General features: G+C 33.6%; 1 protein-coding gene across 1 annotated transcript; it reads left to right on the top strand.

The window, feature by feature from the left end:
• Positions 1 to 18000, top strand: LOC143909354 (uncharacterized). Its single transcript, XM_077427294.1, has 3 exons — positions 1 to 234; positions 16732 to 17532; positions 17609 to 18000. The coding sequence occupies exons 2-3, from the start codon at positions 16746 to 16748 to the stop codon at positions 17866 to 17868; spliced, it is 1047 nt and encodes a 348-aa protein (XP_077283420.1). The 5' UTR covers positions 1 to 234; positions 16732 to 16745; the 3' UTR covers positions 17869 to 18000.
• Positions 18001 to 19820: the final 1820 nt, after the last annotated feature.

Genomic DNA, 19820 nt, shown 5'->3' with positions numbered 1-19820 from the left:
AGTGGCTGAATGACGTTCGTTTGGATCGGACGCGAATCCCTCACCTTCACACGTATTTTTACTTTATTTTATATATGTACATACAAACTTAAAAAATCGTATAATATAAACGAATTGTGAATTTATTTAACAACAATTAAAATGTGCACAAAGTTTAGAAACCACGCCGAGCCGCATTTTAAGAGCTGCGCGAAAATACTTCGGAAAAACACAATCGGCGTAAAGTAACCAAAGGTAAGCCACAATTTTCATTTAAACTGTTTCATTTTCTTAATACATACGTGATCATCGAAACATCGATTTCTCGAAGCAATTTATTTCCATTCTTTTTTAATTTCTAAATGCTTTTTATTATTACGAAATTATGTTCGCAATACATCTTATATCTATTTTAATAACTACTGATCTACTGATCATTTTCTATTTTACAATTTTAATTTAATTTGGTTAGTAATCATAGTATTATATTATTCTAATGTTAATAATAATAGGAAAAAGAGCTTAAAAACCTATTACAATTCTTATAAATGCTCATAATACATCTAATACATAATATTAATTAAAGACTCTCCAAAGTCGACGACCTAAAGCAGATTGTGTTTAGGTTATCTGTGTTTATACCTGAAGGGTATAGACATTTTGTTGTAATCACCGAGACTCTTCACAAGTGTGTTAGTGTATGGTTATTAGTAATTCTGTCATAGAATCTACTGGTTAGTTTGTTAGTAATGTACATATGTAACAAACAGGATATTATATATGGCATGCAGTTTTTTCAAGTTAGTATATATGGGTGTATTATAAATTATTTTTAGGGATTTATTTTGTATTACTTGGAGCTTGGAAAGGTTAGTATTCGAGGCGTTATTCCATACAGTTATTTCCATTATAAATATGTGCATACATATGTATTGTGATCTTCACTTAACCATAAAGGAGGTATGTAAAAATATAGCGTACAATTAAAACATAACTTATCAACATACAATGCATAAAATACGAGAGATGATTTTAGTATTTCAATCAAATCTTTCATAGCTTAGATATGTTCGATTTTTCATATACAAATAAACAAATCCACGCATTTGTATATAAGGATATTCGAAACATATGTATTTCATCTCCGAAGCATGTTTTCATTTTATATTATGTATTTTATTTTTATCACAGTGTCTTCACAGTTTGCCCCAATATGGCAGTGTAGCCAAATAACATACATGTTATGTATATAAACATATGTACATATGTATGTTCATACGTATAAAATATATAAAAACACATTTTATTTCATTTAACAAACATTCACATGCTACCCAAAAATTTGAAGAGAGAAAAAACAAGAAAATAAAAATAAAAAATTTAACAAAATTTAATAGGTAATAACATTCAATATAAAACCTATGAGTGACGTAAAAACATATATGTATATGAAAGATCATGCGAACCTATAATGCAAATTTTATAAGATATAGCGTGAAAAAGATAAAGTTATAGGCGATTAAACAATTAAAATCTGACAAAGCGTGAGGGTGGCAGAAAGGCAGATACATATTGATTTTTATTTTTGAATGCTTTTTATTATTACTAAATTTTGTTCACAATACATCTTATATATATTTTAATAGCTACTGATCTACTGATCATTTTCTATTTTACAATTTAAATTTAATTTTGTTAGTAATCATAGTATTATATTATTCTAATGTTAATGTACAGCATAATAGGAAAAAGAGCTCGAAAACCTATTTACAATTCCTATAAATGCTAATAATACATCTAATACATAATATTAATTAAAGACTCTCTAAAGTCGATGACCTAAAGCAGATTGTGTTTAGGTAATCTGTGTGTTATACCTGAAGGGTATAGACATTTTGTTATAATCACCGAGACTCTTCACAAGTGTGTTAGTATGGTTATTAGTGATTCTGTCATAGAATCTACTGGTTAGTTTGTTAGTAATGTCTGTAACAAACGGAATATTATAAATGGCATGCAGTTTTTTCAAGTTAGTATACATATATGGGTGTATTATAAATTATTTTTAGGGATTTATTTTGTATTACTTGGAACTTGGAAAGGCGGAAAGTATTCGAGGCGTTATTCCATACAGTTGAAGCATAGGTTAATAATAGTAATATGAGCGCGCGATATAATTTTATTTTATTATGAGTTGTTAAAGAACTATGGCGATTAAATATTGGGTATATTGAGGATATACCCCGCATCCCTCCCTCAATGTGAGGTGCCCATCTCATTCTTTTATCGAACGTTACTCCAAAATATTTTATTACTGACTGCCATTTCAGACTTTCTCCGGAGATAAACATGGTAACGACAAGATGGTCAAAATTGTAGAATTTTTTAAACTTGTCTATTACGATTATTTTTCACCATCGTACTGGTGGATTTGATTTGAATATATATTGTTGACCAAACCGCGCGAAATGGCAAAGTTTCAAAACGATCGGAAAAATGTAGGATATCAAATCCTAATACTGTCAGACGAACGAGCGAAGGCAAGCTAAGAAGAGGCTTGTAATAAGAGATAAGAGATATAAAAAATAACCACTAACACGAAAACCATATGAACTGTATAAGAGGTAAGTAAAAATAGGTAAAATTGAACAAAATTTAATACCAAAAGTAATTTTACTCAATAAAAATAATTCAACCCCGGAGGATGTTTTTTATCAATAATTTTATAGAATTTCACGTAATTTTATAGAATTTCACGATTGCAAAAATCTTTCAACTCACATATTCCTTGTCAGCTAACTTCCAAAAATTAATTACCCCTCATATAAAACTATTTTGCATTTCAGAAGCCCTTAAACGCCATCTCCCCCTCCCCACTTACGGAATTCAAATATGTACATTTAAATTATTGCTATGTTGTATGCTTAATAGACAATTCTTCGGTTGATTTTTGTAAATCGGCAACAAAAGAAAAAGCTTCATTTATATTCATTCTGCTAATCTACATATTACACGCAATAGTTTGTCAAAATGGTGATAATTTACATTTTCAAAAATTCTTCAGGGGTCACTTTAACGATATTTCATCGACATATTTACATGTATTTTGTTTCTTTTTTTTTTCTATGTACATAGTTACAAATTCGACATAAACGAATGGATATAGGAAACCGTCCCATGCCACGTTTGGTAACAAAGATAAAAATAATCAATAATTGGGGTACACACATGCTGTCTTTTACACCCCATTTCGACCAATAGCATTTCGTGCAGACAGTACATAGAACATTGTACGCGTCATCTTGTCTCGTAAAGGATTTCCGGTTGCTTAATGTGATAGATGAACATTTGGACCTGTTCAATTGTCATGTTGATGAGCTGGTCAGTTTCATGAGATTCAACACAAGTCTATTTGAATGAGATGAATGATTGGTAATTTGTATTGTTCTTTTCTGTTTTTGTAAGACTACTGTGACACTTTGGCCAATCTGTCAGGTCGCATTGGTCATATTATTGTTATTATTATTATAAAAATAATAAATAAATAAATAAAGCGGATGAAACCGTGTACAAATATTAATTTCAATATTTTCCCAAAAAAATAAATAAGAGAAGACCTTGCACAGGAACAGTATATAAAAAAAATAATTTTTGTTACCACAAATTGTGTAGTAAAATTTTTAAGTTTCATTTTTTAGTGGTTAAAAATGAAAGATATATGAACCATCTTATATATATAATATATGTAAAATCTTATATAAATATATGAGCCGTAATATTTGAAATTTTCCCACTTTTCTTCAGTTTGAGAAATTTAATTTTTTGCGTTTTACAATATTTAAAAATAATGTTAATTGGTAATAAAATTCCTGGCATATCTAATTTAAAATAGTACCTTTTAACAATATGTGAATTTAGTCAAACTGAAGTAGTGTTTCAAATAGATCAACACCACTTTCATTTATAATGAAACTTAAATAAAATATATAATACAAACACAATATAAAATTTCAATTTGTGTCATTTTCTCAGGTGTAGTTTTATAATGTAACAAATCACAATTATCAAAAAAAAAACATTAAATAAATATTTTTTTATAGACAACTATGCGTTTTCGATTTTTTATAGATTAAAAAAAAAACCTAATTCTAGCTTTTTCAACTATTTTTTTTTCAAAATTGGACTTTCAAATGTAACGGTTCATATATACATACTCATATAAACTTTAAACCAGCTAATTAGGTTCAACCTTTGTCCCCAAAACCACGATATAAGGACTGTTTTTGACTTTCGATTCCTATTGACCGCGATGGCTATTAATCAGAATACCTTTGCGTAATGTAATATAACTTTTTTTATTCATTTTGAAAATTTATAAAAATGTTTCATTTGTTCATTTAATAAATTGGAAATTTTTACGTCGATTAATTGTAATTGGCCTGATCAAATATTGAATCGAATTTTCCCGAATTACTTTTATCAATATAACATTTATGAGTGTGTAGGTTTAATATATGTACATATATTAACATATATACATATATTTTGTGTATCCGTTATCGGAAATATTGCTTCAGTACAAATTTTATTACGAATCCTTATTTTTATATGTACAATACGGCGGCCATAAAGCGTAAATATGATAACTCCGTTGGTAAACAGTAATAATAAGTCTTTTGCAATACAGTTGTCAGTTTTAACTTTAATCAGAAACTAAAGCATCAATTCCTTTCAAAAATCACTCATTCAAATAACAATTAAATCGTATATTATTTAAAGATATCCGCATCGGTCTTCAGCGGCTCGGAACATCTCTTCGGCGCTCATATCGGTCCACATGCACATGTTTCGAAGCCGAGACAACTTTTTCCTGCCAATCCATTTTTTACCTTCTATTTTCCCCATGGTTATGAAACGGATAAATTCGTATTTTGGACCCCGTATCATATCCGAGGTACTCCATCTTTCTCCGCTTGATGACAGAAACAAGTTCTCTGTCTCTCCCTATCATGCCGAGGACAGCTTCATTTGATATGTTTTTGGTCCGTGGAATCTTCAGCATACGCCCTTAGACCCTCATCTGAAAAGATTCGATGCGGCTGATCATCTTGGTCTTCAGAGTCCACGTCTCACATCCATGTAGTAATACTGTCCAGATATAGCTCTTCGCGAATCTCAACCGCGTACGAAGATTGAGATGCTTGTTTGTAAGTGCCGCCTTCATTTTGATAAATGCTGTTCTAGCCATCTCGATGCGGATTCTTAGATCTACATCTGGGTCCATCTCTTCATTCAGCCTGGTACCCAGGTGTTTGAATATTTTCACTCTTTCTAACACCTCTCCATCCAACGTTAGAAAAAACAACTAACCAGAGTTATTAATCGTAAAAAAAGATCGTTTTTATATCCAGTGCCTGATTGATTACAATTTTCAAAACTCTGTCCTGGTCAATTAAGTCTTGTGGAGTTATCATATTTGCGCTCTATGGACACGATATTTGCTCGTATAAAACAGACAGCGAGGAGTAGTATACATGACTTTTAAAGTGCAATAAAAAATAAAGCAGACAAAAATACACACATATATACATACATACATATGTACATATATATGTGTATAATACTTTATGCCGAGAGGTTTGTATTTCCAACTTTTTATACTTCAACCTATTAAATGTGCGAAACTGTGTTGTTTTACCTTCGCATATTGCGATACAAAAGGACACGCTTTTAATCAAATATGTATATGTACATATTTGGTTTTAAAAAGTACAATACGACCTGACGTAGCGACATTCTTATTCTCAATTTTTTTTTAAATGTACGTTTATATTTTTAAATAATACAATTTAGTTCTCCCCATTTTTAACAGACAAATGAAAAGTAAACGTATTGAAATCCATTTTTTTATATTAATTTATACTCAATTACATTTCAAATTCATACTATTATACATGCATATATACAGAAAGTAAATTTTTTACACGTTAATTTAACAGATAATTTCGATTCTGAGAATTACCCGAACTGTCCATCCTATTTTCAATCGATGATGTTATGATTAAACATGCATATTCATTGATATTAAAATAAATGATTTTAGTATTGCTGAATGAAAACAAATTGAGATTTTATTTTAATATTTTTCAAAAATTAAATTTTGTATTTGAAAAGGTTATAAAATTATTTTTATCGCCAATTCAGCTCTATTAGTTTTCTGATAACGAACCCTTCAGTTCTGGCTCTTACAATTTCTATATTCAGGTATTAAATTAAATTAAAGAAAAATGGAAAAAAATGACAAAGTTACATATATTATGTATGTACCTATACATACATATAATATACTGTGTGTACATACATATGTATATGCTTAATTTACTTAAATATGTTAATCGTATAATATTAAACATATTATACGATTAAAATTTACTTTATTTTTTTATTGAGTGTACTAATTCAGATACATTACAATAATACAATTAATAAGAGCATTTTTATACATTGTGAATTCATACAAACATCATTCACAGTGACATCTATGGAGAAATTCTATTATAGAAATTGGCGAACCTCAAGACGATGAATAGCTTGAGATTTGCAAGAGAGATTGGAAAGGAGATACCAATTTACAGGAACCGTTTCAATGAAAATCAGAAAAATTGGCAAACTCTGATAGGAAACGATTGAACTAGAGTCACAAACCAAAATCTGGCCGACAGCATCATCGAACCGTGATCACTCTGCTCGAAAGCATTATATTCTAAACTTTAGTCCACGCTGCTGGCTATCTACATATAAGGGATGCCAAACCATAACGTTGCAAGTGCCATTGAATGTAGAATATTTTTCTCGCACATTCGTCCTAAATGTGTGAGGAAAAAAAACCAGTGTGTCCATAGATGACACTATTGTATTATTAGGAGGACCGGAAATTAATCAAAAAAATATTTCCCAATTCCCTCTCTGTGCAATTTTCCTATGCGACGAAGATGATCTTGAGCTATAGACCATGGACAACCAATCTTCGACGATAATTCTTCGATGGTTTGACGAGGATGTAAGGATATCATCATCTAATTTTTGAGCTCTTCTTTTCGTGCGATCTCCTTGATGTCCCTATTCCCATTTTTAAATTATTTATACCACCGATGACAATTGTTTAGTTTCAGAATATCTCGTAAGTATCGGTGATTTTTTTCACCGCTCATTACTAGAGATCGGCGGATGAGCGTGCTGAAATGGGTTCCTATTGTCAATATCTATTGTTAAAAAAAATCTATTGTTATTAAGGTTAACAATAGAAATTTACTATAGGAACCCATTTATTTCGAGCCGGCATCGAGTTGCGCCGGTCTTTACTCATTACTTAGTCTAACATAAATTTCGTTTGCCTGCATTACTTGGTCTAACATAAACAGCATATAATGACGCAAGTGCCCTTACTCTATTATTGGTCTCGACATCCTTAGCGATAAATTTACAACAATAACTTCAACACAATAACAAAACTTAATTGTTTACTGGACAGTGTCTCGACACAAACTGACTGCGAAACAGCTCGTCGAAAAAATTTGATTACTGTTCGGTCCCCCTAATATAATAAGCACTTATGTACAAAAAAAATGACCTAGGCAACCTGTCATGGTACCCATGATAGAAACGTACATATGTATAAAATAAAATAATGGCTTAACTATAATGACACAATCGTCCCTTTCCTCGTGTCCTTTGATATGTATATTCTTCATCTTCTGGGTGTCGATGCCACCCTCAATCAAAAGTAAAAATGGTTGAATTTTGAACACGTGGTGGAACGTCATTTCAAAAGTTTGAATCGTGGGAGGTGGGGTGGTTGGGGTTAGAGATAATTTAGAGTAGGGGGTGGCCAGGGGCCGGGCCCGGGCCTCGGGCCTGCGCAACAGGTGGGCCCGATCGATACTCGCCTGTTGCCCGCCCACCACCCACCACCCACCACCTGCCACCCACCGTCAAAGGACCAACCCTTTATTCGAAGCCACAAACATAAACTTCTACTGCATCGACGTCCCATTCAACCAACTCGCATCTAAGAAAGTATCGTAGCAACGCACGGTGGTACGATACGTAACTTTTTTTTATTTTATTTTATTTTATTATTTTTATTTATAAGTGGGTTTGTTGAATGATTCAAACTATCGTATATAATAATTGTCAATGTTTGTCCACGTACATGTGTACGAAGTACCCGCTGTTAACAAAATGCTCCGTCTCTCTCCCCTTGGAATCGTATATCGAGGAAAGAGACGCGGCATATTTTTATTTATTTTTATTTTTTATTTTTTTATTTAATTTACACCAAGAAAGCCTAACAGGTAAGCCCAATGCACCTTCCTGGCCAAAGACAATTATATAAACATATATGTACACCATTCATATATACACAAATACACATACATACATACATAAATATAAAAATACACATATATACATATACATGCATACACACCTACACATTAATTATTATTAGAATTATTTAGAAATCCAATAGAAAGCAGGCAGTGGTGTCACCCCAATTTTGTTACAACGAGTTTCCAAATTTTTTTATACAAATTTATATATATATATATATATATATATATATATATATATATATATATATATATATATATATATATATATATATATATATTCACATATACATACACATATACATATACATATACACATACACATACATTACATACAAACATTATACATGCATATACACATAAACACATAAATACACATAAATAAAGATAAATTACTCATATAAATATAAAAATAAAAAATAGCATACATATATAAATAAAGATAAAACCAACATACATACACATTATGCTAAATAATAAAATTACAAAATGAAAACAACATGTGTAAATATGTATGTAGCTAGAAGTCATTTAAAATATGCTGCCTGACAGAATTGTATGATGAAGTAAAAACATCAAGGCTCCCAGAAAGCAGGTTAAATAGTCGAATGGCTCTTGAAAGGGGTGAGTCATCAAGCACATTAGCTCTGGCCCGAATAGGCAGGAACAGAGTTCTGGAGCGAGATTCTCTCAGTTTCTCAGGTACTCTAAGTTTAAGATTACACAGAACATCAGGAAGAAGACATTCACCCCTTAGAATTTTTAGAAAAAGCTTACCAAGATGATTGTTTCTACTTGAAGCTAAGGAGTCAAAGCCCAAGGAGCCCATGACAAACTTACTGGGAAATAAGTAGGGATAGCGCCCAAACTCTCTATTGTGAAGAAACGCAGCATAGTGTAAATAATAGACCAAACTTTTTATTTATTTATGTCAAATTTTATTTATTTATTTATTTATATAGCAATCTGCTAATACACATAAAACAAAATATCAAAATAATAACAAAAAATTATAAATCATCTTCCACAAAGGTATCCATTAACACCCTTCAAGAAAGCATCAATGTTATTAGAACTTCTAATGCCTTCAGGAAGGGCATTATACATTTGATCACCATAATTAATTATTTGAACACCAGAGTTAAGCCATAGTTACCTTTAAGGAGGCCACTTACGGAACAATTTATCGAATGGTAGGTTGCTTGCTACTAAATCTATCGTAACAAACGAATCTACGAGCAATTTATCGACAAACGAATTTCTTGACTTACTTTCTAGGAATCTATTATTGAATAAAACTTTTTTTATCGAATGTAAATTAGACTTAGTAAGTAGCCTTCTTTATCATACCGTGAAATAGTATCTCAAATTATTGCGGTTTCAAACAATTTTCATTCTCGTTCACTACAATATTAAATAAATAATAGAAAGGTGGTAGCCCTGCTATTACAATATTACAATCAGCTTCTTCGGCGCATCGTAATCGCGACAAAAGTTGACACGCTCTGTAAATATTTGAAAAAGCTTCCATCCAACCGCCGAAAAACAGTCCTTTCGCGGAATTTTATCGTCCCATTTCAATTATGGAGCACTTCCATTTGCGAAATGGAAGGGGTTAAGTGCTCCCTCCGGCACTGACTTTTTCGTTTCAATTAAAATATCGCCTGTAATAACTCTAAAATATATAACAACTCTTTTTTTCCATCACAACGTCTCCGTTTTTTATTAATGTACTCCGGTTAGCCCATCAAATGTCATTTTACAATCATTTTAGTATGCATTTGAAATGCCAATGGAACCGAGTGCTGCTTTTTATTTAAAATATAATGTGAGATGATTTTTTTTACTTTACTATTAATTAATGCCTATTTATTTATTTCAAGAATATTGAATGTTAAACCCGACTGACTGTCCGTCAGTTACGTGTCAAATTATAGCCGCCATTTTATCGCTGTTAAAACATGACAATTGCGGTACATTTTAAAATAGCGAATTCATTAAATCATGTAAACGTGATGAGTTTATCTTTATATACATACATATGTATCGACCAACATATATGTATATCACTAAGCGGCGTGGACTAGTGGTTAGTATTATTTATTTTATTTATTTTACATAGATCCATACAATATATACCAGGAAGGCTTGAAAGGAAGACCTTCCTTAACAATTAATTACAAACAATGCAACATTTTATTACTACATAAATCAATGTATTTCGAGAAGCTAAAGAACACGAAATAACAATTAATTAATTAATAAATCAATTGAGATATCTATGGATTTAGATGTGTACATAATTTTTACAAATTGTACATACAATAAATACAGAAGATTTGTGATAACAGGAAAGATGATTTTTTTTCAATTTTGAGGAACCGTTTCAACAATGATCAGATAAAATTGGGAAACTCTGATACGAAACGATCGATTTGGAGTCACAAATACGCCCAAATCTAACCAGCAGTATAGCGGATCGAACCCACTGATCTCTTGGTGCTAAACATACACGCTACCATTGAGCCAAACTGCTGGCTAGTATATTATGCTTTCGACCAGAGTGGTCACAGGTTCTAGTCCCACTAGAGTCCCGCTGTGGGCCAGACCTTGGTTTGTGACTCCAGGTCGATCGTTTCTTATCCGAGTTTGCCATTTTTTCTGATTTTCATTGAAACGGTTCTTGTAAAATTGACATCTCCTTTCCTATCTCTCTTGCCAATCTCAAGTTCTACAGCGTATTAAGGTTCGCCAATTTTATTATAAAATGTTGCAAAAATTTCTCCATATATGTCACTGTGGATGATTGTATGAATTCGCATCGTATAAAATAATTATGTACATATATTGATTATATTGTATCTGTATAAGTGCACTCATCCCTTTGGAGCGATCTGTTTACGCGAGTGTTCATGTTCTGTGAAATAAAATAAAATGTATGTTCGTATATATATAATATTTTTAGATGTCACTGTGAAGAAACCAAAATTAATTTCGATTAATAGCCTTAAATACGAAAGAGCGTGCACCGGTGCGCTTATGGTGAAGACGCGGTTAAGATTAGATTGTTAGGGTTGGTATTATTTACGGGTTAGGATAGGCTAGGTGAAGTAAGGGTTGGCCCTATTCATTTAAGTTTGGGTTGTTAGGGCTAAATTTATAGAGTTAAACGTTGTAAATTCATTGTTTCATACATTTTCACTTGAAATATACTTTCTCTGTAACAAATATATGTACATACATACATACAATTATCATTAAAATTTGTTCATATATTACAATCAAATGCAACACATGGTGCTATACCGTTACGAAAGTGGTAACGAAAGGTAATTACTAGAGGTCGGACCGGAAGCGTGCCGTTCGTTGTTAAACGTTGGTGTGCTTTGTTCAATTTTATGAAGAACCTTTTTTTTGCACTCTTGCTTTGTAAATAGACCCAAAATGCCCTGATTCCTGGAAAAAGCACGTTTCCTAACCGCCCTATAGTAATCACCAGTGAGCGGAGGTAGAATGCGCCAGCTCGAAATATATGGGTTTCTTTTGTTAATTTCTATCGTTCACCTTTTTTTTGGTCTCTAGAGAATAAAAAAAAGGTTAACAAGGTCAGCGTATTTTCGCGCCTATCTCAGTGCAATCACAGTGCAATTTTATCGAAAAATGTGTCAAAGGTAAGGCGTGGAAAGCAACCGACGGGCGGCAAACACGAATGTTTCATTACATGACGTCACATCCTTTTGTACTCTTGTCTTAAAAGTTCACAATTCAAAACTCTTGGGGTGGCGCGGGGTAAGACCGATTCTACATATTTAGTGTTCTGGAAAATTCTCATCTACGAGTACTTACACCTAAAGCGGAATCGCAATTAAAGTTGAGCTGTCAATGGCGGGCTTTGTGGCCTATTTGCAACCGGAAAACCGATTTACTGCCCGCTGCGATTTTCTATGAAAACCCCGAGTCTGGTCGGTTAAATCGTCTCCATTGTTCCATCTCAGCATGCAGTCTTCCATTGTGCTCCAACTAATGGAACATGCCTAACACACTCACTTATGTATAATACATACAAACATATACATAATATATTGGAAGAAAATTGTTTAAAAATAATAAAAAATTTTAAAAAATCCCAATTGCTGTTTATAAAATTTATATTTGTCACATTAATACAAGGACTATACTTGAAATTTCTCGTGAAGAGCACACATATTTGATATATGATATTCCATTGGATCCGTGTTGTTGAAACGTGTGGAATCTATGGTCGACTTGGGTATCACTTTTGATCCTCAATTCACCTTTCACAACCACATCAAGACAGTCGCTGACGTTTCCTTTCGTTGACTTGGATTTGTCTTGAGATACGTTTGGTTATTCTCCAACCCCTTGTCTTCAACTCGCTTGTTAGAAGTAAGCTAGAGTATAATGCGATTGTGTGGAATCGGCATGATGCCAATTACTCTCTTATGATCGAAAAAGTGCAAAATGCATTTATTTTTTTTCTATATAAGAAAGAGTATGGGTACTACCCATATCTCTACCCTACTCCTTTCCTTTTGAGCATGCTTGGGTATAATTCCCTTGAACTTTGGTGTATTGAAATTTCAGTTCAATACACCAAATGGTTTCTAATCTATGTATATATAAAAATGAATGTCTATTTGTCTATCTGTCTCGTATAGGCTTCTAAACCACTGTACCGATTACGATGGAACTTTCAGGATTTGTTGTATGCATGTCCGGTAAGCTTACTGTGAAAAAAAAACCTCTTAATAATATTTGCAATTACGATTTTACCGACGCGAAAGTTTGAAGCGCCATTGTGTAGTGAAGGAAATGTGTTCGTTGGTAACCACGTTACCAGTTGGTTTATGACGACAAATCTTTTGCCGCCTGATGACATTGCTATTCGCCGCCTGCATTTTTCAAACAAATTATCATTACTGTAATTTAATTTGATTATTAAGATTATTAAGATTATTTTAATTTGAAACTGAAACACAACGAAAAACGGGAACGGGAATTGCATGCGTTATTGTGGCATTGCAACGCATACTGGGTTCAGCTAGTAAAAACATAAAATACCTCAATTCTCTAGAGTAAAAGTACTACTTCCGGTTGAGGTAAAAATATTTAAAAAATATAAGTGTATAAAATTTATATTTTTTTTTACATTTAAAAAAGTTTATCAAATGCATTGAGTGGTTTGGGAGATAATTTAATCCAAAAACTTAAAACAGAGGACACCTATGTATAAGAGTAGGTACAATTTTAAAATTTACCAAAATTTTACGTCGTATCGATAAGTACATAGCATATGTATTTCAGTAATCGATGCCGAGTTTCAGTTCGATAGAACTAACGGTGTTCAAAAAATCCCGAAAATACACAAACACACATACACACACAGTTTTTCTAGATCATGAAAACGTGATCAGTGATCGATTCTGAGTTCGAATCAGTCAAAATCTCGAGTTCGAACTTTCGCATGATCACAAAACTTCATCTATTGTTATTATGTACATATATACATATAGATAAAGATGTCAGAAGACAAATGCTGTCAGAAGAACGAGCGAAGACAAGCTTTGAAAAGGCTTGTAAAAATATTAATACTTCGGTTGACATCATAACCATTAAACATATGCACAATCACAAAGCTTAATCTACATACATACATATTATTACTACGTACATACAGATAAAGTAAAAACATAGTAAGAATTGATTTTTAATCGTTTTTAAATATTTAAAATTAGTGTTAATAGATTAAATATCTATGATATTACATATGTACATATATGTATACAAAAAACATTTTTGTACACAATAAACAAACTCCCGTTCAAACAGACGAAAAGTTGAGAAAACGAGTCTCGAGAAATTGCAAATTACATATGTAGTTATTAAAAAATTTATTCCAACTTTATTACGACCAAGTTTTGCAAACAAATGTTGTTGACAGTTGTTAAGTATTTTATTTACTGCAGTCTGGCTATTTTCAATATTGAATAATTTTGATGGACATTTTCGCCTAGAGATTATTTCACGTTGAGGGTTTCAATGGTTTTAACTTTGTTAAAACAGCTTAAAATTATGTTTATTTTGTTCTTAAATATGTATGCATGTATATAATGACGTTGAGATTATTTGTTGGATAAAATTTTTGGTCTGAAAGAAGTGGCCCAAAAAAGTTGGACAATTTATCTCTCGTTACGGTGTCCCGATTAATCGGGATTGTCATCAGTTTTATGTCTCGTGTCCCGGTGTCCCGCACAAACCTCTCGGGACGCCCAAATGTCCCGGTTTACTACTTTTTAAATTCCTACAGAAGTTTTTAACTCGGAATTAAAAAATATGTAACATAAACTATGAACAAAAAATCGATGACAGATGAAATAGATAGACTTTCTGTGGATACTGTTGCAAGTATTTTAAAATGCATTGAAAACTATGATTTAAATTGTTGCCAAATGTATCTAATTACAAACAAAATACTCTTGCAAAAGGCTAAACCTAATGACAAGTATAACCTATTATTAAAAAAATTGTATTATTTTAATTTAGATGTTTATGGTTACTTTTGTTCCTATTCGTTAGTTTACATATATTATATTGTCAATTGTTTTTAAATTTATTTTTTTATGACTACATTCGTTCCTATTTAAGTAATTAATATAATTAAATTATTTAATATAAATTAAAAATTATTTGATCTGGTATTTGGGGGGGGGGATGTCCCGGTTTGACTTGCATGAAATCTGACAACCCTAGCTTACCACAATTTGTTGGCTACGATACAACATTTGATCGATAAATCCGGGAAATTATATTTGACCCTAGCAATGTGCCACTTACATATGGAAGAACATACAGTGTGGGTATATTGAATATTTGCTCTCAGACCGAAAAAATTCCAATGACCCGTTTTCGACGTTATTTGACTTTGAAGGGAAAGTGGCAAATACTTTCCACCTACCGGAAACGGATATAACCTTTACGCGCCTATTGTGCTGCCATCTCTTTTGTGTTCCAACAATGGGTACTCATTCATCAGATATGCAAAACGCAATCGATCTACTCGGTTCGTACAATTCGAAAAGAAAAAGGAAAAAAAAGTGAACAAGAACAATAAGTGTTCAACTAGCTTTTTATTTGTTTAAAAGCGGAATAATTTATTAAGGCATAGAGTGGGGGGGGGCGTGCGCTGATCAGAGCATGTCCCCCTACTATTTTTCCTCGTTAAAACTTTTCGTAAAAAGTGGTGTTCTAAATATATTCGGTACATATATTGTAGTTAGATTAGCGTTTTGCCGACAAGTTCATGGGCCTGCAAAAAGCCTATAGGCGTTGTACATTGAGCATGTACAAAGTAAACAAGAATACTACCTGCTAAGTCTTTAAAGGTGGCATTGAAAAAAAATGCATTAAACATAGGTCGTGTAATCCGTGTCATTCATTTGTCAACGTTTATAAAGAGTCGTTTACACCAGAATTTCTGAATTTATAACCATAGCAGAATTACCCGATGTAAATCCCTAGCTGCTGAATATTTTACATTGTGGCTTGGAATTTAGATTGAGAGCATTACATTTTAACAACAATGAAGAAGATGGAACTAGTTTTTTGGAAAAATACATTCTTACTTAATTTTTGGAAAAATACAGACTTCTTTTGTTTATTTTATATTGTTACGAGATATATTAAAGAGTCTAAATACACCTTTACAAAACTCGAAATCCTCGGTGGTAGTCATCTACGGTAGTGATCTGGGGTTTGTTTGGATTAGCTACAATTTTAATACATGCTTGAACTATTGGCGAAATTTTCACCGTGGCGGACTTTCATTAGAAAAGACGTAAACAATCAAAGGGTTTTTGTTTGTGTTTTTTTGTGTGTGTATGTGTGTGTGTGTGTGTGTGTGTGTGTGTGTGTGTGTGTGTGTGTGTGTGTGTGTGTGTGTGTGTGTGTGTGTGTGTGTGTGTGTGTGTGTGTGTGTGTGTGTGTGTGTGTGCTTGCTTATGCACGCATATACATACATACATACATGTATGATTACTTGAGGTGTGCGTGCATTCGCACGGCACATTTCAGGTATTATTTCCTAACGCATGCGCGCTTTATGTGTTCATGCGTTGTTGTTTATTTTGTGCGATATTCATGAACAACCGTCTCGTTCTCCGACGAAAGGGTCTCTTAGACTGTATTTGTTGGGGGGTGGTGGCCTCATGTTGAGGGCTTTAAGGGTCAAATTCCTTGACCTTTAAAGCGGGCTTAGTACTCAAAGGGTTAATAGTTGGTGTGACTATTTAGTATTTTCTACTAAATAAAAGTTAATCACATTTTGTTTTCTTTTTTTCCGCAGGCCCTGACTTCAAAATGGCGATAAACAGTCCAGGATCGTTCGGTTCTCAGATATCGCCGAAACCGCACACTCCTAAGAGTCCTAGACACTTTGTGTTCCCCCAGAAGAGTCCATCGGTTGTGTCTAGTGGCTCTTCAGGATATTACACTCCTCAATCAGGCTGTAGTTACGACAGAAGTCCTAATGCGTACTGTAAACCTCCTAAATCTCCGAAGATAGTCAATCTGCGCAGTCCCAAGAGTCCGATACAGTTCGACTTTGGCAGCTCAGAGCAAAGTAGTCCCGTGCTAGAGTGCCCTTTTCAAATGCCACCCAGAAGTCCAAGCTCGACTACGGTTTCTTCTTCACCCATCTTCAAATCCTTCAAGAAGACCCACAAAGTCAGAACCCCACCAGTTCACATACACACCAATCCAGGATACGTATCTCCGAGCAACTGCTCTTCGCGTTGCAACTCCAACTCGACGCTGAACAAGAAAAGTCCCTACTCGTCCAGCAACAATTTGATGAACGAAAGTGACAGGGACAGTGAGAGATCGGTCCGAAGGTGCAGGAAGTCAACTTCGGACCTCACCGAGGAGACAGACGACACTCCAATAACCAAATCGACCAGTCTAAGCAGACCATGCTCACCGATGAGAAGAGGCTCCATGAAGGGTGGTCTGGCATATTTGGCAAGCAGGAGAGGCTCCAGAGACTCTGCAGCTTCCAACTGCTCCAAAGAGGACATCGGACCTCTCATCTTCCAAAACACGGTTCGAGGCAGGCAAAGAAGGACTTCCAACTTTCTAGAATTACCAGGTACGAAACTTATTCTCACACACCACTGCTACTCTTATTGTTTTACTACAACTTCACTGTGTGTGTGTGGTTGCAGTGGTTGCTCACGCTCGTCCAAGGGTGTGTTCACTTCCCGAGCAGCCTCTCAATCCGAGGATCTCTGAAGATCTGTACAGGCTAAGGACTTTCTCCATTACTAACAAAGGCAGCGTAGTCAATTGTGGCGACTCCATCATCAGTCGTCGATCCCGTTCCAACACCAGCGTCAACACAACTGCTAGCAGGTACAGATCATTGTTTTTCCTCTTAGAATTCGTTCCATTTACCCTACTTCACAGAAACGATGCCCACTGCTAGGTTCTAAGGGTTCCAAAAAACCGCCCGAAATAAAAAGCTGGTTTTCAGTTTTTTTACAAATAAAAACCGGTTAAGCGACATTCACCAATTTCTGAAAATTAAGATTTTTTTTAAGTTTTAAATTTTTATATCAAAAAAAAAAAAAAATTGTAAATACACATATTAGATTACGCAAAAAATAATTGCCCATAAATAAAAGTTTTTGACCTGGTCTTCGTCAATTACTAAATCTCAAAGCCACCGCTGTAACTTATTTGTTGTTCAAAGAAATATACGCCAATTCCCTAAGAAAGTTTGGATATACACATTTTTTTTGATCTTTCATAGAAATTTGAAATTCATAATTGTTAGTTTTGAGACAAAAAAACATTAATTCAAGAAGACCTTAAAAATCCGGTTGATCGAGCCAAAAAAGCCGGTTTTCGGTTTTATGAAAAATGGTCAAAAAGCCGGTTTTTTGATTTTGGTTTAAGCCGGCTTGGAAGCCCTAGCTTGGTTCATATACTGGCCTTCGTGTTTGCAGTGTAGTTTTTGCGAATTGCCCAGACGACAAATCAAAATTAGGTGTAAAAAGCTCAAATTTTTATTTATTTATTTTTATATTTAATTTATACCAGAAAGGCCCAACAGGTAACCTCAATGCACCTTCCTGGCCAGAAACATTGTACATTTGATACAAGTATTATTAGTACTATACAAAGTAAATACATATCAATTAACATCCACAAAGGCATTTTATAAAATGGGTACGGTTGCCAATTTTTAGGTACCGTTTCAATTAAAATCAGATAAATTGTCAAACTCTGATTGGAAATGATCGACCTGGAGTTACAAATCCAAGGTCTGACCAGAAGTAACCCGTGACCACTTTGTTCGATGCATTATGCTAACCACTCGTCTATTCTGCTGGGTAAATGATTTCAACGTCTACATTTTCCAATTGAGGTTCTAAATATAATACTTCCACATATCTCTGACAAGGTCATTTTTCCTTGTAAAAAAGTTTTGACAGTGATCAAACCAAGATGTCTAATAAGTTATGCAACTTGTTTGCAAATCATTCCATCTGTGTAGATGGCAACCTACACCATGTATGTATATATATAGGTAAAAAATGAAGCAACACCATCATGTGACTAATAATTCTATGTCACTAAAAAATGAACGAGTCTAGTCGAATGTTTTCCGCAAAGTGGAACGCTTTTCCCAATTTTCGTACCCTTTCACTCTTGACACGTAGCACACTTTTCCCCCTTCCCTCTCCCATATCCGTTTAACCTTTTCGTCGTTCGCGTGTGTTCGAATTCGCCCACTAGTTTTTCTGCCGTCGTATAATATTTTGCCACGATGGTCCCTTGTGTACTGGAATGACCTTCGGTAATTGTTGTTTTTGCACCACCCACCCCTTATCTCACCCCCATCGAGTATGTCAGCTTATTTGCAATATATCATCATATTATATACAATTCCCCAAGAGGAAGAAGTCTAAATTGTGCAAAAAATTCTTTTAGCATTAAATAAATACATGTCCAATGATGTTTACATTTTCATTCAGGGCTTCAACTATCATATTATCTCAATTTAAACCCAAATCTTCTATATATGTATTATTTACCTATAGAAAATGTTCATTTCTTCGCACTGGTTGAAGTTGGTTTATATCAGCAGAGCTCAGCCGGCAACTAAACGTCAACAACAGTACGAAAAATATTCTTTAATACATTATATATGTACCGCAATGTGTGTGTGTGTGTGTGTGTGTGTGTGTGACCTACCGAAACGGCGACAACCGACACGGTCTATTCATATTAAGAAGCAGCACATGTGACCGAAACGTATCAAGCAGAACTGGTTTTCTATGAAAATATTCATGCATGAAGTGACGTCATAGTGGCGAGTATACTCTAACTAACGAAATTGTTGCCATGTGCATATGAATATTTTCAAAAATG

The sequence above is a fragment of the Arctopsyche grandis genome, chromosome 3 (assembly GCF_051622035.1).
Source record: "Arctopsyche grandis isolate Sample6627 chromosome 3, ASM5162203v2, whole genome shotgun sequence".
Classification (NCBI taxonomy): Eukaryota; Metazoa; Arthropoda; class Insecta; order Trichoptera; family Hydropsychidae; genus Arctopsyche; species Arctopsyche grandis.
The sequence above is the reverse complement of the archived record's forward strand: the minus strand, read 5'-3'. Positions and strand labels throughout refer to the sequence as shown.